The sequence below is a fragment of the Calliphora vicina genome, chromosome 3, assembly GCF_958450345.1.
Source record: "Calliphora vicina chromosome 3, idCalVici1.1, whole genome shotgun sequence".
Lineage (NCBI taxonomy): Eukaryota > Metazoa > Arthropoda > Insecta > Diptera > Calliphoridae > Calliphora > Calliphora vicina.
The window spans coordinates 37,595,092-37,620,123 of record NC_088782.1 but is presented as its reverse complement, the minus strand read 5'-3'; the positions used below and the strand labels follow the sequence as shown (position 1 = coordinate 37,620,123).

Here is a 25,032-nt window from a genome sequence, read left to right as displayed (position 1 = left end):
AAAAAATTTTAAGAGATCTGATATGTTACTTAACATTTCATTTTATACACTGTGTGAGAGAGACAATCATATAACCAGCGCAAGGCGAATTCATATATAAATTCGCCGAACCAGCGTTGCCGTTTCGGTTATTTATAGCCAAATTGGTTATTTTTATTCCTGATGTGTTTTGATATCATTTAAAATGGTTTGAATCAGTATAACTATTATTTAACTTTGTGTTAATGAGGGTTAATAATAATATTTTTTTAACGCAGGTTGTAACAATTGAAGTATGTATTAGTTACAATATTGAGTTTAAACATGCCAACCTAAACGGCTCAGAATTTAATTATTTTAAAAGATAATTACAATTTTTGTGATTTAGGGATATAAATCAGATCCCAATATTGGTTTTATCGATTATTTTACATTGAATTATATGAAGAGATAAACAGGAAAATGTCCGTTTATCTGCAATAATTTTTTTTTAATATTTTGCTACCCTTAACTTTTAATATTTATTTACATTTAAGACTAAAGGTAGGATCATACGATTGCCGCAATGCACCAATACCCTCCCCACTATGGTCTTGTAAGGGTAAAGGTACCGGTAATAAACAAATTTTTTTTATATTTCCCGGGAACTAAAACAGTCCGGTAAACTAGAAACGCAACAACAGACGATTTCCGGCAACATTGAATGCTTCATTGCTTTTCAAAAAATACGGTAACAATGACTCATAAAAAAACCGTTATTTCTTTAATATCACGAGCAGACAAGCAACAACATTTAAGCTGAAGTCTAAAAATTAAAATTAACTTGCAAAAATGTTTCAGTTTTATTGCAATCATTGTTTTCGTCGTCGAAAATACGAAACATCTATGGAACTCTTTATATCACGTTGTGGCCACATTCTCTGCAATGATTGCGTACAAGACAACTGCAGTATTTGTAAGCGTCCGTTCACAGCTGTAGCCGTCAATAAGGACATGCCAACATCTATGGCTGAGTACTTTGTCAGTCCCATGAAACAGTATCAGGACTACAAAAAAAAGATGAAATTTCATAATGATCAAGAGCAACGTCTGGTCGAGCACATGTCCCGCACGAATGCAGAGGAGAATAAGAGAGTAGAAAGTGAAATTCAAGGTTATACTAAGTTGGATGATTCAATCGTGCGTCATATTGCACATGAACGCGAAAGAATACGTAAATTACGAGAATATATTGCATATTATAATAGACGTTTCGAACATGCCAATTATATGACGCCTCCAATTACATCCCAACCCCGGCCACGTTATCCATCTCGAAGACATAGCCCAGAAAAGGTTTCATTTTATCCACCCAACACAAATATACGTTTTACTCAACCGATAAGACCTAATCTGGTATTACCCAATAGCCCTACTATAAGTGATAATAATAGCAGTTCAATAACTACAGAGGGGACAATAATGGTAAAGAAGGTTTCTAAGCAGCAAAGAACCCCACCGCCCTTAGTGCCGTTTTCTCAGCATAAACTATTGAATCCACAATTTTCATTTAATTCTTTAAATTAAAGTTTAATTAAAATTTTGTAATTTAGTTTTTAATTTAAGCAAGTTCCTGATATGAAATATTAAATAAATCTTCACATTAATTGTTCATTATTTCTTAAGTGTTTATGATTTTGACAAAATAACAAAATTTTCAAATTTTGTTTTACTAAATTTTAATTTTTAAATTTGGTCTTATATTTGATGATTTAACAAATAAGAGCCGAATCTTATATACCCTTCACCAAATTATACTTCAAAACTAAAATTTTGGAACAAATCTATACCATTAAGATATTGTGAAGCACTATTCAATTGACTTTAAATTTCTATAACTCTTAAACTAAGAGAGAGCAGGCAAAAATGTTAACGTATTGTGCTTCAAAAAAATTTATAAAAATGCAAGCTGTTTCGCTAATAATGATTTATGCCAAAATTTTAAATATTTTTAGGTAAACAAAATTAATTTTTTTCCAAAGTTGTTTTTTTCATTTTTTTAAAAAAAAAATGTTTTTTTAAATTTTTTATTTCTTTTTTAAATTTTTATACCCTTCACCATGAGTGGCAAGGGTATAATTAAGTTTGTAATTTCTACATTTTTCATTTGCGACCCCACAAAGTATATATATTCTGGATCGTTATAGATAGCGGAGTCGATATAGCCATGTCCGTCTGTCCATCTGTGTGTTAAAATCAACTTTCCGTAGCCCCCAAATATAATAACCCGAATTTTTTTTTTCAACAAAAACTTTTTTCATTAATTTTTGTAATAAATTATAAAAAAAAAATTTAAATTTAAAAAAAAAAATTGAAATTAAAAAAAATTAAAAAATCAATTTCGAAAAAACAACTGGAAAAAAATTTTAATTTTGTTAACCTAAAATTTAAATTATAATTTGGTGAAGGGTATATAAGATTCGGCACGGCCGAATATAGCTCTCTTACTTGTTTTTTTTAATATTTAGCGAAAAAAAAAATTCGTGTTAAAAAATATTTTTTCCGATTTTGACCCATTTTAGGTCCAACTTACAATGGTTTATATACGTCGTTGCAAAGGTCCATAGATATCCATATTGTCTATATTAATGTCTTAGTAATCCAGATATAGGTCAAAAATCGAGGTTGTGTGGACCGATTTTCTCGATTTTAAATAGTAACCGAGCCGGAAGAATTCCGGAGATATTGATGTATGAATCATGTATGTAAGTTATTTGGGGGCTTCGGAAAGTTGATTTCAACAGACAGACGGACATGGCTTAATCGACTCCGTTATCTATAAGGATATCTCAAAGACCTTTGCAATTCAATGATATCAAAACATTTGATATCGAATAATTATTTTAGAAGATAATTACGATTTTTGTGATTTAGGTATGTAAATGAATTCCCAATATTGGTTTTATCGTTTATTTTATATTGAATTAGCTGAAGAGATAAACAGGAAAATGTCCGTTTGTCTATAATTAATTTTTATTTTCTTTTTTTAATATTTTGTAAGCTAGATTTGGGCGTTACAAACATCAGCACGAACGCATAATACCCTCCCCATGAAAGAACAGATTTGCTTAATATTTATCGAGAATTATAACAGTCCGGTAAACTAGGAACCCAACAACAGATGATTTCCGGCAACACTGAATTCTTCAGTGCTTTTCAAACAATACGGTAACAATGACTCATAAAAAAACCGTTATTTCTTTAGTATCACGAGCAGACAAGCAACAACATTTAAGCTGAAGTCTAAAAATTAAAATTAACTTGCAAAAATGTTTCATTTTTATTGCAATCATTGTTTTCGTCGTCGAAAATTCGAAACTTCTATGCAACTCTTTATATCACGTTGTGGCCACATACTCTGCAATGATTGCGTACAAGACAATTGCTGTATTTGTAAGCGTCCATTCACAGCCGTAGCCGTCAATAAGGAAATGCCAAGATCTATGGCTGAGTACTTTGTCAGTCCCATGAAACAGTATCAGGACTACCAAAAAAAGATGAAATTTCATTATGTACAAGAGCGACGTCTGGTCGAGCACCTCTGCCGCTCGAATGCAGAGGAGAATAAGAGAGTAGAAAGTGAAATTCAAGGTTATACTAAGTTGGACGATTCAATCGTGCGTCATATTGCACATGAACGCGAAAGAATACGTAAATTACGAGAATATATTGCATATTATAATAGACGTTTCGAACATGCCAATTATATGACGCCTCCAATTACATCCCAACCCCGGCCACGGTATCCTTCTAGAAGATCTAGCACAGAAAATATTTCGTCTAATCTACCCAATACAAATATACGTTTTACTCAACCGATAAGACCTAATCTGGTATTACCCAATAGCCCTACTATAAGTGATAATAATAGCAGTTCAATAACTACAGAGGGGACAACAATGGTAAATAAGGTTTCTAAGCGGCAAAGAACCCCACCGCCCTTAGTGCCGTTTTCTCAGCATAAACTATTGAATCCACAATTTTCGTTTAATTCTTTAAATTAGAGTTTAATTAAAATTTTGTAATTTTGTTTTTAATTTAAGCAAGTTCCTAATATGAAATAAATCTTAATTTAAATTGACATTAATTGTTCATTATTTCTTAAGTGTTTACGATTTTGACAAAATAGTAAATAATTGCATGTTAATTTCAGAATCCAAGTTATTAGTTAAGGACTACATGAAAATTTAACAAAATTTTCAAATTTTGTTCGACCAATTTACATTAGTAAAAACGGTCTAAGATAGACACAAAACACTGTGGAAACGTTGGAGCGGGGAAACATACTGATGTTTTAAAAATTTGTTTAAATACATTTCGCTGAGACATATCCAAGATGTTTGCTTAAGGCAAACATTATCCAAAAATCGAGGGCGCTTTAAAAAAATCTAAATTTGCAGATTTATGCCCGTAATTTCAACAAATAGATATCTATCAGGGCTTAGTTACTTATGGAGTAAAAATATTTGGTAATTTTTACCCGTAGATATTGATTTGAAATTAATGTGAAGTTACCTTTTAGGTAAATTTATCTGCTGGCTATTTTATACCGTAGATATCTATTTGTTGAAGTTACGGGCATTAATGGAGAAAAATAAAAATGGCTGTAAAAAACATCTCTGTATAAGTTATTTTAAAACTTGAATCGATTAATGAACCAATATATTCTAAAATTCACGATTACAATTTGTAGAATGCATGTAATATAGAAGACTAGATATGATTTTAATTCTTAAAACTAAACGTGAAAGGGAATTCTTTATTGTATAGAGTTGAAAAATATTTTATTTTATTTATTCTGAAGACACAGATTTTTATAATTTTTGCCGATTCTATTTGGGATTGAATTGTGTGATAGAGATGAGCGATCCAGTGATTTTTTAAGAACTTTGTTCTCAGTTAACGTGATTTATATATCACTGTTCTTTTAAACAGTGACCGTGATCACGTTTTGTCTATGTTAAGCAAAATAACCAGATTTTTAAGAAGAATATACAAGACATTTCATAGACAGTCCAATAACCGATAGCTTTTAAACAAAACTTCCTCCGACAATTTCTATTGGGTAAAATAACTTCTTTCTAAAGTGCACTACAAAATAAACGTTTAAAGTGACAACACTACTTAGAGATACTAAAGTGACAATTGACTTCACGCTAGGTTATATGGGAAGTCAGTAAAGTAAACAGAAAATAAACTGTATGAGAATTATATAAAACCTGTTTGTACGAATTACTCACAAAGCGTTTAAATTGACTACACTCTAGATTACTTAGAGGCACTTAAGTGACAATTGACTTCACTCTAGATTACCTGGGATGTATAAAGTAAACAATTGACTTTTCTCTACACTAGAAAGGGCACATACGTGCCAAATGACCCAAAATATATTAATTCTAGTTAGCCAAGTGATCTGATATTAATGACAATTACTGTATATAAGGGATACATTAACTACTTTCTTAAATGCTTTCAAAAACAAATATTTGCTGATTTAAAAACGACTGTTAATAAAAGATTAGGAAAATAACAGAATTAAGCTAATACAAAACATTTGTAGAGAACTGATATGTTACTTAGACCCCATTCTCATTAGGCAATTTGATGATTAATATTAAAATATTGCTCATCTGTAATATATACTCTTTGATAAATTTCTGTCAATTATTCCAAACCCAAGTAATCGAAAATACCGTCTTGATTATTGAATATTAAATTTACAAAATAATAGGTCGAATAACATAGAATCTTATATATAAATAGGCCACACGTTTTTTTGTGGTATACTTTTAAGTATGTTATTGTCCACCAATATTGATATCGAGCCATTAGCGCCAAATTATCGTAAACGACAAAACACAAATTTTACAGGATAAGGTTTTTTTGATTATTTTGAAATTTATACATAGAATTAAAAATGTTCTGATGCGATATAATATAATTTCGTTCAAGCTATTTGTCTACTTTTCAAAAATATTCATAACTTTTGACAATTAAAAATTTATGGAATAATACTTATAGAAAAATATGACAAAAAATGTTTTTTTATTGAATTTTTGCATAGATAACATTTTTTCGATTTGAAATTAGATTTTTATTTATAAATAACAAGGTGCATTTAATAAGGTGCCATCGGCAGCACAGCTGATTATAGAAATAGAACGCGATAATGTCAAACTACATATATAAAAAATATTCACCCGTACGCCCGAATACCAAACTCTATATATAAAAATAAGTGAATTCGCCTGTATTTATTTCAATTCGCCACTGCTGTCACTTTGTTAAATACGCCTTGATAAATAGTTTTTAATGAAATTTCACAGTTATGTAGATTATTCTATTTAAAATGGAAAAATAAAAACGAATTTTGAAATTTATTATCAGCAATTCCACAATTCTCAAAAAAGTGTTGAAAAATGGTAATTTTTAGATTTTCGCTATAATATCCATACCAGGGTCGGGGTTATCGGGATCCTTTACAAAATAATTAGAAACATATTGAGCCACCTATAATCGGTTACTATATTTTGACATCGGATACGCGATTTGAGAATTTTTGCCCTAAAGTTTTATTTTACATAAAAATTAGGTGTTTTTTGAAAGGACCTGGTCCCCTCGGTAACAACAATTTTGAAATTTGTTTTCCTTTAAAATATTTTATGAAAACTAAGCTTTCAGAAATTTTCAAATGCGAATATGTCCCAAGTAGGGTTTGGGCTCCGGGAATTCCCGTAAAATTATTGTCGGGAATTCCCGGGAAATTAAATTTTTTTTCCCGGGAAATTTGAAATTAATTAAAAAAAACTTTAATATAACTGACATATATGTTTGATGAATGGCTTGTTCCAAATATTAGTGGAGGTTTTAAACACCATTAAGGATACAGTAGAAGCATTAAGCCGAAATGAAACCATTTTTCTGATAGGTGATGCTATAATGAAAACTCTTTATGAACAGCAGTTATCTAAAAATTCTACGATTTCTCAAAAAACGGTTCATTCAATTAAATTAATTTAGGTTTAATTTAATTGAATGAACCGTTTTTTGAGAAATCGTATATAAAATAAATTATAATATAAAAACACAATGTTAAAAATTTATGGACAGCAAATGTATGAACGTCTATTTGACCACAATGTTCTCTCATCTGTTCAAAGCATTGATGATGAGGTTTCCGAAATACAAATAGAGCAAAATTTTAAAAACCAATTAGAATATTCAATCAATATTGAAAAGGAAAGCCCTAAACATTTAAAATCAAATGCTGAAAGTTTTAAGAGGGAATTAGATTTATTTGAAGCAAGTAGCAACCGGAGAATACATTTTGATTGTCTTTATAATGATAAAGCCAATACATGTTTAAAGCGAAAGAGTTTTCTCGTCGAATGACTTATTAAATGCATTAGTAATTTTGACAAATTAATTTTTAAAAAAATTATATAATAGCGGTATTCACAATGTAGAGTACTTTCTATAGCAAAGTAGCAAAAGAGCAGTTTAGCAGAAATATTGAATTTCATATTTTTGTTTTGAAATGAATTTAATTTAATTTTAAAATATGTATATCTAATATAAAAAAAAAAATATAACAGAAAAATCAAAAGAAAGAATCGAAAAAGTGCATTAAAAATCACATTAACATATTAATCGACATCGAATTATAAAGATATGTTCACTATTTATAAAATTTTGTGACACTTAATTGCTCTTTTACTCTAATATATCATGAATACTGCTAATATTTAATTTTATAGTAACAAGTGATCTCTAAATATTTTATCAAACTTTTTTTTGGTTTTATGTGGGTACAATTAAATTGTAATGTATTGTTTTTCTTTTTTTAAATAAAATGAATCAATTTTATAAAATAATTTTCTTTTTTACTTATTTTTCTGAAAAAACATTCCCGGTATTCCCGGGAAATGAAATTTTTCATTCCCGTTTCCCGGGAAATTAAATTATCCGGGAAACCCCAAACCCTACTCCAAAGATATAATAGATAATTGTCCCCATTTACACTGTAAGATTTTTCGCGCATAAGATTTTATTATTCTTCTTTAAACTTGCATTCGCGTTTACACACAAAGATTTTTATTGCAGACAGTTTGTACATTAATGTGCATGTTTGTGTGTATGTAGGTATTACGAACGAAAACACAAAACGAATTGCAAGTAAATCAGAGTGTGTACCCCTTTCTATGCCTCTTGCCTCTCTTGCCTATAAAGTAAACTTTCATGCGAGGAAAATCTGCATGTGTAAACGGCGACATTGATAGCTACGACGATGTGAAGATTCTATATGTATAATTTTATTGAAATCGGAACTCAAACCAAGAAATAATATCGTTTTAAAAATGTAACATACCCGAGATGTCATAATTTGAGGGCCCTTGGTCGCGCCCCTGGTGGACCCATGAGTTTCATGTTCAAAACTTAAACTCGACAACACTTCTTCTTTGCGCATGTGAAATTTCATTCAAACCAATCTAACCATTTAGAAGTTACAGATTTATTTCCCTCTTTTTTTCTATACCACTGTGTGTCGCTTACGATAAAATTTGTTTACTGTAAAATAAAAAAATGACTTACAATAAAATCTTACCCACTATATTTTTGATGTTATTAACAATTTTGATATTCTGCAATAAAATAAAAATTTTAAAAATGTCGCTTACGATAATTTGGCGGTAATGGCTCGATATATGGTTTAAAACGTTTTTTTTTCTCTAGATGTGCACAATATAAAAAAATAATTAAAAATTCTTTCCATAAAAGTGGTAAAAAGCGTTTTAAATGTGGTAGAATTTCGGCCACCAGGCGATGCTAGTATTATTAAATACATAACTTTGTAACTAAGGTTACCTTCGCCATTTCAAAAATATTTTTTAAATTAAAAATATTAAACAACACAACAATATTTGCTGTTTTTTTTAATTCACAGTTTTTTTCTTTAGAAAATTCTAAACAATTTTTATTATTATTACTGTAATCAATTACAAGTTCACACATTGTATGAGCTTGAAGCTCTAGTTGATGTTTCCAGTTGTCACCGAAAAGTAAAATGACATAAACATTATAATTAACAATTTAAATAATTGTTATACATAAATTAGTGATTTGACAAAAAAAAAAAAAACACGGAAATAAACCTGACAATTGCTTACAGACATAAAATAACGTTAAACCACCTCTAAATTATTTAAATGTTTTTCAAAAAAAAAATTACATATTTTATTTAAATGTAATTAAGTGAAAAATAAAACTAAACTAAAATTTATTTTCATATAGCTACAAAGCAATCAAGGTTAAGTAATTGAAAATTTGTTTAAATAATAAAGAATTACAAGAATCTAGAATTATTCAATATTTTCTGAAACTAAAATTATGTATATTACTCATTTATAATAAAGCTTCCCCAGTAGTTAAGCAATTAGTAAATGTATCCCTTAGAGACAGCAACTGTCTCTAACGTCTGATCACTTGGCTGACTCCAATTTATATATTTTGTGTCTTTCGACAAGTATGTGCTCTTTGTAGTGCAGAGAAAAGTCAATTGTTTACATTATATAGCCCTGGTAATCTAGAGTGAAGTCAATTGTCACTTAAGTGTATCTAAGTAATCTAGACTGTAGTCATTTTAAACGTTTGTTTTGCATATTAGAAAGTAGTTATTTTACCCACCATAATTTATTGGAGAGTTGTCGAAGGAAGGTTATTTAACTGACTATTTGAGGCCAATTAGCAGCCGTACATGTTAAAATAAATAATAATGTAGCTGATCAAGTAACCAGTTATGTAGCTGGTAAGGTAAGTAAGTTCATCCAATGCGTTGACTACTTTGGTCCAGCTATCAGACAAACTCATTGTAATCCAACAGGGTCAATTGACCCCCTGCTTAGGACTTGTAGCTAGTTGTGTAACTAGTTGTCACCCCAAATGATAAGTAAAATCACTAGTTCGGGACAGTATCCTAAAATTGCTGGGTTTGTTTTCAGAATTATATATATGAAATGTCACATTCAAGTTTGTCATATCACCAATTAACTAAACACTCCATCATATTCAGGGTAATTAAAATTTATCAATTACTTGTATCACAATAAATAGTTAATAAATAAAACAACAGTTCTCACCTTTAAATTTCATTTAATCAACATTAATAAACATTAAACAAGAAAAGATTTAATCTGATGACAGATGATGAACACACGCAACTTTTAGCTAAAAATTAATATTATTTTAACCGGAAAAACAATCTAAAGAATTTCAAATATTTTTAACGTTTGGAGAGAATTTAGAAAATATAACTGACCTTTAATCGTATTTGCGCGAACGTAGAGATGAAAGTTTATTGACTTTTTGTGTCACAAAAAAAATAAATCAGTCAGACAACCAAACCAGAAAAACGTATGAGAAACTGTTACTTTTTATTAATTCGTATTTGAATAAAGGAAATTTGAGAACTTATGTATACTTAGTACAGTAAACGAATGAAAAATGGTGTGATCATGTTAAGGCGACCATAGGAAAGTTATTTATGATTAATTAGGGATCATCTCAACTAAAGTGAAAGCGATGTTAACCCAAAAAAAAACAAGCGAAAGATGATATTTTAATGAAAATTAGGGTCAGTTTATATGTGTTCCAGGGCCCATTCAGCGAATACATGGGCGCTCACCTTTAGCTTCTGCGTGAGTTGAGTTTTGTATGGGTCACGAACACAAAATTCGACAAGTTTTGGTCTGCAAAAGGGCGAGTTCTTGTGAGCGACGCGAAATCCACTACTTCAGATTCTCCTGCATACTCTCACGGACAGTGGCAATTTTTTCGGCAGATCTTTCGTTTCGTCATCGTACGGGTATTGGTTCATTGTTTACTGAACCAGTGGAGTCCAATTTAAAAAAAATTATCCACCACTCTACGAATATTCCTCTTAGTAGGACGATTATAGCGGACGTAAAATGGACGAAGAGCGCGGAACGTTGCACAGAGGGATGGCTTCATACATTTTTTGGAAAAAGTTATAAGGAGTGGTCGTAGAGCGCTGTAATTTGGCACAGAGAATTATAGGGACCAAACTAAGAAAAAAATAAAATTTTATCAAAATCGACCACGCCCAACGCCCATACAGTCCAAATGGATTTTTTCGCATAAAATTGTTCCTATCCAAGTAAAATTCTAGAAATTTGGTACAAAGAAGAACGTATGCCGAGTTTCAATAAAATCGGCCATGCCCACCGCCCACGAAACCCATACATAGAATTTTTTGATATTTCGTTTACTATTCGACAAAAAATGTTAAGTTTTCATCCTGTTCCGAAAACTACTTTTTCTTTTAATCCAAACAAGACACTCCCAACTTTCATTTTATTAAAGAAACAGCTTGGGGGAAAGTAATTTTTAGAGACATAGATTCGACAGATGTAGCTTCAACAATATGGACGCTATCAACTGTCAAAGTTCGGAAGTCGCTATTGGAAGACCCATGAAATTAAGTCCCCACTATTGCAAAATTGTTCAGGGAATTGTGTTATACTGACTTTTACGGAAACTAAACCAATTAAGTGGTAACAATTAAACTAAATAAAAAGGTATTGAGCTGGATATTTAAAGTTTAAATTCTTTTAAACAAATAAAACTCTTGTGACTATAATTTTAAACTGGTCACTTTAAAAAAGTTAAGCTTTTTTTGTATCTTAATTGAATGATTACTTTAGTATGAATTGTTCTTTATAAACCAAACTGATACAGTCGAATTATACATACATATAGTATGGAATAGTTGAAAGATAAACTCACCTCATTATTATTATAATACAGTAGATATGTAGATTATGATGATTGCGATTATGATGCCACACTTTGCAGTATTTTTGTATACAATTTTTGTTAAAAGGTTATGAATCTGCAAAAAACGAAATTGAAATTATTAACTTACGCATAATTTTATATTTTTCTCATAAAATTTCCTACAAAATTTGGCATTGTATTCAATTGTGGGGGTAATTTTGTTTGATTAAATAATTTTTGTGGGTGTAGTTGACATTTTAAGTGACATAAATTCAATTTATACAATCGGTTTACGTGATTTTTATACATAAGTTTTAAAAAAAAATAATTTTAATACGTTTATTTTTTGGGGTTTTTTTATTCCTGCGAATAAAATTTAATGTTTTATAAATGTATAATATAGTTAAAATCAGCTATATTTTTTCCAAAGAAATTACGTTTTGCTAAAAAAAATAAGATTTTGAATTATTTATTTTGGAAATGTTTAATTTTTAAACCACAGGCGAAACTCATACGTAGAAAGAATTAAGTTACCTTTAGCAGAAATGTTCTAGAGGAAAAAATCGTAAACACGTTCAATGATTTATATTTAGCACAGTTGGAGATGTTCTTTAGATATATTGTTCCTTTGCAAAAACCTTCCTCAAATTTGCTTGTGTTTTTTGTTATAAGGATAGACCGATCTTTGATGTGGTGATATATAAAATATTACCATCCATTTAAAACTATTTAAACCAATGACACTCTTAATATTTCACCCACACTATTCATCATTCGGTATTTATATTTATAATAATTTGTTTACCAGAAATTAATGGATATATTGATGGATATATACTCCCATATGAAAGAAAGAAAGATGCTGAGGCTGTACCTTCTCAACTGAGCGGCTTCATTACATTATACATGAATATTTGAACATCAAAAAATCTTGACCAAGAAACAATCGAAATATTCGGGTCTTTCGGACAACAAAGTCAGGCCGACAACTTATTGGCAACTTTTTTAATTGAAAATAAGAACTTTTCAATTCAATTCAGAAAAGATCAATTACAATTAGGATTTTTCATTTGATATTCACAATTGAAAATGAGAATTTTCATTTATAATTCGGAAAAGAAAAATTGAAAATGAGAATTTTTATTTGAAATTCGGAAAAGAACAATTGATTATGAGAATTTTCATTTATAATTCGGGAGGGAAAAATTTAAAATGAGAACTTTTATTTGAAATTCGGAAAAGAACAATTGAAACGCTAAAAACAATGTGATTGCGATGCCTTAAGTGAATCAGTTCGAACAAACGTTCCAATGTTAAATCGACAACAAAAATATGCGTACGACATTCTTATGAAAGTTGTGAAATATGGAATAGGAGGGATTTTTTGGATTTCAAACGAAACATCTCATTTTTAATTGAATTGTTTTTCGCCGTATTTTAAATGAAAATTCCCATTTAAATTTTTTTCTTTTCTGAATTATAAATGAAAATTCTCATTATCAATTGTTTTTTTCCAAATTATAAATTAAAATTCTGAATTTCAAATGTTTTTTCCGAATTATAAATGATAATTCTCATTATCAATTGTTCTTTTCCGAATTTCAGATGAAAATTCCCATTATTAATTGTTTTTTTCTGAATATCACATGAATAATCTAATTTAAAATTGAGCTTTCCTGAATATCAAATGAAAAATCTCATTTACAATAGTTTTTTTTTCCAAATTACTGTTGGAAATGGTGTAGCTAATGAGAACAATCCGACGAGATAAATGCTTCGGCTACAGATTTTAACTACGGTGTTACTACGAAGTAAGAACTATGGCCTCGTCTACTTATACTTTGTTACCCGGGAGCAAAGTATAAGTAGAAAGGAACTTAGATGTCATATATTAAAATTCACATAGACTATTTGGGAATTATTAACAGCAATATTCTAATATAAGTTGTATTACTGAGAATTAATTATGTTAAGTTGCTGTAATTCATTTTCCGTATTCTCTTATACCTACCACTGTTCTAAATTAAGAAAATTATAGTTCTAACTGATTATGCCAATAATATTGATTCGGACAGTAGTCGTTCAAAATTTGGTTGTTAACCAATGGTTTTATAAAGGAAAACAAGTAAGAAAGTATAGTCGGTCAAGCCCGACCTTATAATACCCTACACTAAGTAAAAGAGCAAAAACATTTTTCTTTTAAAATTTCAATAATTTATATTTTTGAGTGATTTTCGGAAGTGGACCTTATATGGGGGCTATGACCAATTATGGACCGATCACCATGAAATTAGGTCGTGTGATTTGTGTCTATATGAAAGTTTACTATGTTGAATTTTGTGAGTATACCAAAATTTTTAAGCGATTTATACACGTTAAAGTGATTTTCGGAAGCGGGTCTATATGGGAGCTATGACTAATTATGGACCGATCGTAACAAAATTTGGTGATATGAATTTTGTATATATAAAACTTATTTGGAGCGCAATTTGTGGAGATACATTTATAAATTAAACATTTATGACCGATAAAGTCCAATTTCGGAAGGACATTTGTATGGGGGCTAGGTGAAATAATGGAGCGATTTCAGCCAGTTTCAATAGGCTTGATCCTTGGGCCGAAGAAATAATATGTACCAAATTTGATCGAAATATCTTCAAAATTGCGACCTGTACTCTGCGCACAAGGTTTACATGGACAGCCAACCAGACGGACGGACGGACGGACATCGTTTAATCGACTCAGAAAGTGATTCTAAGTCGATCGGTATACTTTAAGGTGGGTGTTAGACTAATATTTTTGGGCGTTACAAACATCTGCACAAACGCATAATACCCTCCCCACTATGGTGGTGTAGGGTATAAACATAGAATAAATTTTTAAAGGAAGATGTAAACAATTATTTACTTCTGATACAAATCTATTTATTAGAGACTAATAACACAAATCGCTTGCAGTCGTTACTTATTTTTTATTACAAAGACAGTTTCGAATAACAATCTTGAATAATTAACACTGGCAATCTTCTAATATCCAATTGAGTTTGGAGAAGGCAACACACAGAGGGATTTTGGTGTCAAAAAGTCAATTTTTCAAACACTCAATTTTAAAAATCAAATGATGCAGTTTTGTAGAGAAATGTTTAAAGATGAAATGTACACTTATAGTTTTAAGAAAAATTTTATTTTATTTTTAAAAAATTTAAGTAAAGTCCATGCAAGGGTGTTAAGCAAAAATTTACTTATATTTTCACGCAATTCAGTGGTTATATATGTATAACTTTCCTAATAATGCCATTTACCTTCAACATATTTGAAAAATATAACATTTCTCCATAAATAAAAAAAAAAATTATGGGGATATCATAAATCGTGAAGACGATATGCCCAAATCTATAAGTCTCTAAAAATTATTTTATTTTTGATTTTCCATGGAGAAAAAAAATGTAGCCCCACTTTCCCCCAAGCTGTTTCTTTAATAAAATGAAAGTTGGGAGTGTTTTGTTTCGATTAAAAGAAAAAATAGTTTTCGGAAGTTTTCGGAACAGGATGAAAACTTAAAATGTTTTGTCGAATAATAAACGAAATATCAAAAAAATTCTTATCTATGTATGGGTTTCGTGGGCGGTGGGCATGGCCGATTTTATTGAAACTTCAAAAAATATATGCACCAAATTTCTAGACTTTTACTTGGATTTTTTCTTAGTTTGGTCCATATAATTCTCGGTGCCAAATTTCAGTGGTCTACGACCACTCCTTATAATTTTTGTCGAAAAATGTATGAAGCCAGCCCTCTGAGCAACACACTAACGATTTAAGCTGATTTTGAAAAAAATTTTTGGGTGAAAAAAAAATTTTAATTTAAAAAATGTTGGTGAAAAAATCGAAGTAGTCATGGTTTTTTGCTTATATCTCAGCCATTTGTTGGCCGATTTTCCAGATTATATCTACAGAAAGTTGATGTCAACATACATCCAGACAGACAAACAGACATGGCTATATCGACTACGCTATCTATAACGATCCAGGTTAAGGATCAACATTTTGAGAGTTACTAATTAATTTAGAATAGATAATACATTTTTCCCCCAAAATAATCACATGTGTTATAATTTGTTTTCCAATTTTTTCCACCTGTATGGATTAGTCATACTTACGATTAATTTGTTTATGAGAATTTAATTTACGTCTGATAATATTTACGCAATTAATGGTTTTGTGTTAAAATTATTTTTTTTAATAAAGGTGTTAAATATTAATTTACAATGTTATTTATAAGCTGATACCTATAAAACTTCCATCAGACTGTGTGAAATCTTTTCATAAAACAAATCACAATGTTTCATATTTTATATAATAATATTAAGTTGTAACTCTATAAATAAAGTATATTTGAAACTTCTTAAGGATATCCATCTATATATTTCATGTCAAGTGAACTTTTTAAATCGATGTCTTTTCTTAGCAAAATGTGCCCCAATTGTTTAGATAGCTATTTCTTCAATCTTTCGAAAAAAATAATTAAAAAAAAGAAATAGCTTTCAAAACTTTTGCTAAGAAAAATACGTAATAAGTTACATGGATGAGAAAAACACATGTTTGGACAAAATGTCAAATTTTACCCCCTCTAACCCAGAGAGTTCATTCAAGAATTGGTACACTTGACATGAAATCCTCCATATACTATATCGATGGAAATCAAAATTCCGAAAATCAATTAAGTAAGCCGACTAATCCAACAGAGGAATATTCAGGTCTATGTGAATAAGCCACAAAAAAACAGCTGCCCTAAAGCCAACATAACCCATGCCATCGGTCAAATTCAGCCAGATTTATGCGCCATAGTCATGGAAGCGAAGCCGCGGCGAAAATACGCACGATGTTATATTCCATATATAATGGCATCGATAGGCCTTTCCATTTCACAAACTTTGTTTTATTTAATTTTAAAGATAATGAAATACCCTTCATTTATAAATCATTAATGCCTATAGCAAGAATATATTTAATTTATTGTGGTTAGTATCTCTAACTTAATATTAATAAAATTCTTGGATAAACACCAAGACAACAAATTTTATTTCCTTTTGTTTATAACAATTCTTTGAAATCTATTTTATAGAAAACTTAATATGAATTTATGTACAAACAATCCAGTGCTCGTACATTAAAATATGTATGTACTTACAATTAATACATGTATTAGTCATAAAATAAATTAATAAATAACTAATCGCAAGTAATTGGTATTCATTTGAAATGTTTCAGTGGACGTCATCATCGTTGTCATCTAGAATTATTGTTTGAAATTTGTATCATAGTAAAATGTTTTATTTTTTTATATTTCGATTGAATACTTATAGAATTTAAATATAATGTAGTGAATAAATTATGTATGTTTGTGTGTAAATAGATCTAATTACACATTTTTTTATTTTGTTATAATAAAACATTAACACTGTTTTTTATAGTATTTCGCGATTGTGGTTGCTTTTTTTCGCACAAAAAAAAATAGTTTTAAATGTTTATGTGATTATGACGTCAAAAAATATTTAAATTTTGAAAATTAATAGATGGATTTGCCATGGCTACACAAGTTCATAAAATAAACAACCCACAATCGCCATTTTGTCTATGATTTATTACACACATTTCCTTGAAATGCAAAGAAATTCTAAATTGGTCCATTTCTTGACACGTGCCGAGAGACTTAATTCATACATAACTTACATTTATTATCATCGGTTTCAATGTGCGAGAGATGGTTTGTGCAGTTCAGAAGTGGTAATTTTGACACGGAAAACAAAGATCGTCCAGGCCAGCCAAAAAAATTTGATGGCTCAGAACTGCAGGCATTACTCCATGAAGATTGTTATAAAACTCAACAAGAGCTTGCAAAATCATTGGGAGCAGCAATTTCAAGACATTTGCGAGCAGTAGGATTCATCCAAAAGCAGGGAAATTGCGTAACATACGAATTGAAGCCGAGAGCTTGAAAAACGATTTTGCATGTCCGAAATGATGTTTGAACGCCGAAACATTACTTGCGATGAAAAATGGATCCATTACGATAACCAAAAACGTAAGAGATCGTATGTGAAGCCCAGCCAACCATCTGAATGGATACCAAAGCCAAATATACATGGCGCTTAGGTAATGCTCTGTATTTGGTGGGAGCAAAAGGGTCCTATCTATTATGAGTTGCTAAAATCTGACCATCACAGAAAACCTGTACCGAACGCAACTGATTCCTTTGTAGCGATAATTTTTCCGAAAAACGTCCAGAATATGCGGCCAGACATGAAACCGTAATATTCCATCATGCTAACGCTTGGCCACATATTGAAATACCTGTTAAAAATTATTTAGAAAGAAGTGGTTGTTAAGTCTTGCTTCACCCACCTTATAGTACTGACCTAGTCCCGTCCGAATACTGTTTGTTTTGATCAATGCAAAACGCTCTCTCTGGAATACGGTTCACTTTAGAACTGAGTATCCGAAATTAGCTTGATTCATGCCAGAAAGATGGCACGAACAATGTACAAATGTTTTGTACAAATGTTTCAAAATAAAAACGAAAAATGTTCAATAATCTCGAATTTTTAATTCATACACCCAATTTTTCCAATATTTTTTTCGAACTATTGTGAAGGATGTCCTTCTAATGATATCTATTTGAGTTCATTTCAAATGTAAATATGAAATATTCAAGGCCCGATAGAGAAATCATGTTTCGCTTCATTAGGAGTTGCATTTTGCAGGGTTTAATATACAAAATATCCTACTGAATGATGATAGAGTAATGAAAACCATAGGATCTTTCACTATTGACAAAGAATTGATTTTGTCCTGCTTAAACCACTTAAATTATTTAAAAATCCCTTTCTTAAATTGTATGGTTATAATTTCATTCATGATTTAAAGATTTTTTTTCCAGTTAAAACAATTTTCTGTTACATCTTTCAAGAGTAATTCTCATCATTACAATAAAAGAAAGTTTCTTCAGGTTGTCCAAACATCATAATAATTCATTGTAGATTTTTGCTCTTTATTGCAAACAATGAAAAAAAGCTGTCCAACAATATTTTGGGAGTAAGAAAACAAGAATTTTTAAACAAAAAAAAAAAAAACCAAACTGAATTAAGTACCAGTAAAAACAAACCATATAATTTGGCATGACTTGAATAAAGTAACTTTAAAATGCCATATCGGGTAATAGTTATACATTTCGTTTATTTTTGTATTAACAAACTTAAAACAAAAAATTTATGAAAAAAAAAATACCAGTTTAAATACTCTCTCATATACATGTACTTGCAGTTAATAAATATTTATTTGTTCACGTTTTTTTATTTTAGGTTTTTTTTATTAAATTGAGGAAGAATTTAAAAGTTATTTTCGTGATAAATTATGAAAATTTTTTGAAAGTTTTGTTTCTGTGTGAAATAAATTATTCTTCGACTTGTGAACCGATCCTCACAAAAGATTTAGATCCATATAAAACTAGTTTATGTACCATTTCATCACGATATTCATTATTATAAGACAATTATGTATCTTCAAGTCATTGTCTGAGGGGGTCCTTGTATGGGGACTAGACACAAATGTTGTTCAATTTTCGTCATACTTTACAGTATTATTTCAGAATACTTATAACTAATTTGTGCTAAATTGTATCAGGATTGCCGCATAATCAACATGTTTATGACCGCTCAAGCAGTATTCCGGGGGGACATTTAAAAGGGGGCTAGGTGAAATCATGGACCGATATTGGCCATTTCAACAAGCTACGTTCTTTCGTTTTGGACTCTATCGTGTTTTCAACAGATAGACAGACAGACGGACATAGCTAGATCGTCTTAGAATATCATAAGGATCCAGAATATATATGTCATTTTGAAGGGTACATATATGTCATTTATTCTCACTTAGTTATTGAACATTATAGTGTAAACAACAAAGTTTTTTTTTGCTTCGAAGATGTCGAATTTTGTGGGAAGTTTTGCTTTACTTTTTTAATTTGAAAAAAGTGCCGCTGAAGTACACGGATTGCTCACTAAAGCTTATGGTGAATGTGTTCCATCGGTTTCAATGTGCGAGAGATGGTTTGTGCTGTTCAGAAATGGAGATTTTGACAGGGAAGACAAAGATCGCCCAGGTCAGCCAAAAAAAGTTTGAAGACCAAGAAGATTGTTGTAAAACTAAACAAGAGCGTGCAAGATCATTGGGACCTACTCAAGCATCAATTTCAAAACGTTTGAGAGCAGCACGATTCATCCAAAAGCAGGGAAATACGAATTGAAGCGGAGAGATCTCGAAAGACGATTTTGCATGTCCGAAATAATGCTTGAACGCTATAAATAATATAATTTTTGCACTGAATCATTACTTGCGATGAAAAATTGATCCATTACGACAACCCGACGCATAAGAGATCGTATGTGAAGCCCGACCAGAATATGTGGCCAGACATGAAACCGTAATATTCCATCATGGCAAAAACTGTTTAGGATGAAGTGGTTGAGAAGTTTTGCCTCACCGTCTTTATATTCTAGACCTTGCGCGGTTCGACTAATATTTGTATCGATCGAAGCAGAACGTTCTCTCTGGGATACGCTGTGGAACAGAGTAGCCGATATTGGCTTGATTCGTTTTTGGCTTCAAAATTTGAGCAGTTCTTTTGGCTTGGAATACATATGTTGCCAGAAATATGCGAAAAGGTCATAGCTTACATTGGCCAATACTTTGAATAAATGAATATTATACAAATGTTTCAAAATAAAAGCTAAAAATTTAAAAAAAATTCCATCATTTTTAAAGTCATACAGCCAATTATATATTATTTATTCAACTTGTATTATATAATACAGCTATCAGAAAAAACATTGTAATAATGATCAAACTCTAATTGCAATTATTAACACAAAAAAGTGTCAAAATTTACATTAATTTCAATGGTACTTTAATAAAAAAAAGTGAAAATAAATAAATTTAACATAGAAATACTCGTGCATATACATAGTATAATCAAAGAAAATTGCCTAACAAAAAATTAGACACCCAAAATTATCAAATGAAATGACAAAATTTACGCCATCACAATCAAATGCTTATTACAATGTTTTTTGTTTTTATTATATTTTCTGAAAATCTTTTATGTAAAAAAAAACAAAACAATTTACAAATGTGTGATTTTTATTTTCAATCATTATCTCTGAGTTGAAAAACACATCAACATGTAAATGATATTTTATCATATTAAATTAAAGATCGCCCACACATGGAGAAATTATTGAGCTGAATTGTAAATTTGATTGTGGCTGATAGTCATATGAGTTTTAAAACCTTCGGAAGTTAATCAAATGGGAGGTTTTTTTGTAATTCGATTTTGTCTAATGTAAAAGCATACTTATGTTTTTTTTCGAAACGAAAGGATCGTATCAACTTTCGCAATCCATCCGAGAACATCAGTTGCTTATCTGAACTTTTAGTTTTCAAATTTTCTTATCCAAATTAAAAGATTTTCTCAGTGTATATGAAACATAATTTGTACACAAAATTGCAAATAAACAAACAAAATTAAATCACAACAAATCCAATTTTTTTATTTTTTTGGTTTGTTTCTTTCGTCAACGATTCTAAATTGAAACTCGTCAACTCAAACGAAACAAATCAAAATAGAAAAAAATCTCAAAATGTTAGAGAGCAAATGACAAAAAAAAAATAAATAACGCAGCCACAGATTTATATTCAACTTTTTGTTTTTGCCAAAACAGCAAGCAACAAACTAAAAAAAAAAAAAACTAGTAAGAAAGTTAAAAACGATCAAGCACGATCAAAAAATACCCTATACACACACACGTTTAGGACATGCAAGTGTAATATCACTAGTTCGGCATATTCTCCTAGAACTCCTGGGATTAACTAGACCAATTTGTTGTAACCAAGTTCTTTGAGATTATATATGAGATGTGCCACATTGGTCCAGGCAAAGTCTTGTGAAATTTACAGATCCTTTACACTAAAGTTACAACTAGAACCGGTTCGTACTAGTCACATGACTAGTGTTGATAAAGTTCATTTCCCTCTAAATAATGTACATTTTGTGCAACCAAAATCAAATCCAACTAAATGGCCGTTTTGTATATAGATATTGGGCTATAGAAAAATGAGAAAGTATTCCCAAGAACGCTAGATTTATTGGGTGTAAGACTTAAAAATGCGGGATTTACCACATATGGCGTATATTTTGAACGCGTTTTTTGTTTTTAATAACTTATTTGTCCTTTTGAAGGATCCATATCTGTCATTTATTCTCAGAGTTATTGCTTTATATCTTTAATTTGAAAAAATGTGCCGCTGAAGCACAACGATTGTCTACCGCAGCTTATGGTAAATGTGTTTCATCGGTTTCAACGTGCCCAGAATATGCGGACATACAACGCTAGGCCACATGTTGCAATACCCGTTAAAAACTATTAAGAAAGAAGTGTTTGGGAAGTTTGGCCTCACCCGCCTGATAGTCCAGACCTTGCCCCGTCCGACTATTATTTATTTTTATACCCTTCACCTTCGTAAGAATGGTATACTTATATATTAAATGTTTGTTATTCCTATTGTAATTTCCATAATATAATTTTTCGACCCTATAAAGTATATATATTCTGGATCCTTATAAATAGCGGAGTCGATTAAGCCATGTCCGTCTGTCTGTTGAAATCAACTTTCCGAAGCCCCCAAATAACTTTCATACACGAATCATACATCAATATCAAATTCTTCCGGCTCGGTTGCTATTTAAAATCGGTCCACAAATTGCTGAGATATAAGGAAAAAACCAGGACAACCTCGATTTTTGGCCTATTTTTGACCTACATATATCTGGATTACTAAGTCATTAATATAGACAATATGAATATCTAATGATAGATATTTCAAAGACCTTTGCAACGGCGTATATAAGACCATTTTTTTTGCTAAATATTAAAAAAAAAATTGAAAAAATAAAAAAAAAAATTTTAAAAAACAATTCGAAAATTTTTTTTTACAAAAAAATGAAAAAACAAATTTAGGAAAAAATTTTGTTTACCTAAAAATATTTAAAATTTTATTTTGGAAAAAAAAATTGTTTACCTAAAAAAATTTAAAATTTTTATTTTAAAGTATAACTTGGTGAAAAGATTCGGCACAGCCGAATATAGACCTCCGAAATTGGCATGATTAGTTATTGGCCTCAAAAGATGAACACTTCTTTTTGCGCGGAATCCATATATCCAAAATCCCAGAATGAAGGGAAAAGGTCATAGCTAACAATGGCCAATACTTTGAATAAATTTATTCTGTACAATGTTTCCAAATAAAAGCTAAACATTTTAAAAAAAATCTCGCGTAAAAAAATGGGAATAAACTTAAAATGTGAAAAAATGTTAAGTTTTATTAAAAACTAGTTGACCGGTAGCATTTACTAATGTTAGTTCTTCAAGTTTCTCCAACCCACATAAGCCTGCCTGTTCTTATTTATTTGCAAATAAAATATCTAAATTTGTACTGCATACTTTAGGGAGCTTTTTTATTATAGTTGACTGGACTCAAAAAAATAAAAAATTCCGAGTTTTACCCGGAATTTTGAATTTTTTTTTCTCTACAAACTGAAAATTTCGAATCGAATAAAAAAATATCAGACAAATCGCTCACGTGATGACATTACATACACGGACCATTTCATTTTTATATACAGTGGTTGACAAAACAATGGAAACTTTTCCAAATATTCCATATGTAGCCCAAAATTTAAAATATTTTGTTAAAATACAATTTTTTTTAGTATTTTACTTGTATAGTTTTATTTATATAAATTAATTGAAAAACAAACAACATAACTAATTATATTCTGAAAAAAGGGAACAAAATTAAAAATATTCACTGTTTCTCTGCTGACAAAACAATGGAAACTTTTAAACTTTTGCAAGAAACAAGTGTAAAACGAAAATAATATTTAAAAGAACAATGTAAAAAGCATCCTGTTTACAGTTATTTTATTTTATTTTTAAATTCTGGTAATTTTTCACAATTTCTTTTTCTAAGTTTGTCGCATAATTGCTTTTTTTCAAAGTTAACGAAAATGGCTAAAGTTAAGATTTGTGAAGACTTAAAAAATAAAATAATTAACGATTTTAAAGCTGGTTTAAAACAAAAAATGTATCTGTGACAAATATTCAGTAAATAAATCTGCAGTTTCAAAAATTATAAAGAAATTTCGTGATACCGGTTCTGTAAACACTCAACATTTAGGTGGAAGACCTCGTAAGACTACTCCTAGACAAGACTACTCTACTCCTAGCGAAAGAGTTCAAGAAATTCCCAAAAATAACTCCTCGTGAGGTTGTTAATAGCCTAAAATTAGAAATAAGTACCCGAACAGTTAGTCGCAGGGTAAATGAGGCTGGTCTTGGTTGCTATCGTCATGTGAAAAAAACACTCATTTCTAAAAAGAACCGTTCTGCTTGTCTACAATTTGCCAGGGATCATTTAAACAGGTCGATACAGAAATGGAATACTGTCCTCGTTTCCGACGAATCCAAATACAATTTAAGAGGCAGTGATGGGAGAACATTTGTTAGACGACCAAAGGGAAAAAGATTAGATCCAAAGTACACAAATAAGACTGTAAAGTTTGGCGGTGGCAATATTATGGTATGGGGATGTTTTTCAGGGCAAGGTATGGGCCCAATTCATATTATAAAAGATAACATGACAGGTATAGGTTAAAGAACCATATTAAACGATGTTATGTATCCATACACTGAGGAAAATAAGCCCCTAGTTTGGAGATTCCAACACGACAACGACCCGAAACACACCTCTAGGGTTGTAACCGAGTGGTTACAATCCAACGAGGTACGTGTTTTGATCTGCCCAATCGCCAGATCTCAATTCCATAGAAAATCTATGGGAAATTGTAGATTGTAAAATAAGGACCCAAAATTACACCAGGAAGGAAGATTTATCGGATGCGGTTATAAGTGAATGGCAAAATATTTCAAAGGAGACCATTGACTCTTTAATTGGTTCAATGCATCGTCGATGTGTAGCAGTTATAAAAAATAAGGGATACCCAACAAAATATTGAGTTATTGCAAAGTTTAGACCATATTTGTTAAAATAATACCTAAGTTTCCATTGTTTTGTCAATGCCGTAATAAAGAAATCTTTTAATTTTGTT

At 30.3% G+C, this 25,032-nt stretch overlaps 3 protein-coding genes across 3 annotated transcripts in view; 2 read left to right on the top strand and 1 right to left on the bottom strand.

The window, feature by feature from the left end:
* LOC135953298 (oocyte zinc finger protein XlCOF7.1-like) overlaps window positions 1-25,032 on the bottom strand; it is a 107,857-nt gene that overhangs the window by 45,060 nt on the left and 37,765 nt on the right. Inside the window, exon 3 of the mRNA XM_065503117.1 lies at window positions 11,821-11,926. The gene's annotated coding sequence lies outside the window, so the exon portion shown is untranslated. The remainder of the gene's footprint in view (window positions 1-11,820; window positions 11,927-25,032) is intronic.
* On the top strand, window positions 811-1,545 carry LOC135955401 (RING finger protein narya-like). Its single transcript, XM_065505752.1, has one exon. It carries the CDS (start codon window positions 811-813, stop codon window positions 1,543-1,545), a length of 735 nt encoding a protein of 244 aa, XP_065361824.1.
* LOC135955400 (RING finger protein nenya-like) lies at window positions 3,288-4,022 on the top strand. The gene has a single exon (XM_065505751.1). The coding sequence runs from the start codon at window positions 3,288-3,290 to the stop codon at window positions 4,020-4,022; it is 735 nt and encodes a 244-aa protein (XP_065361823.1).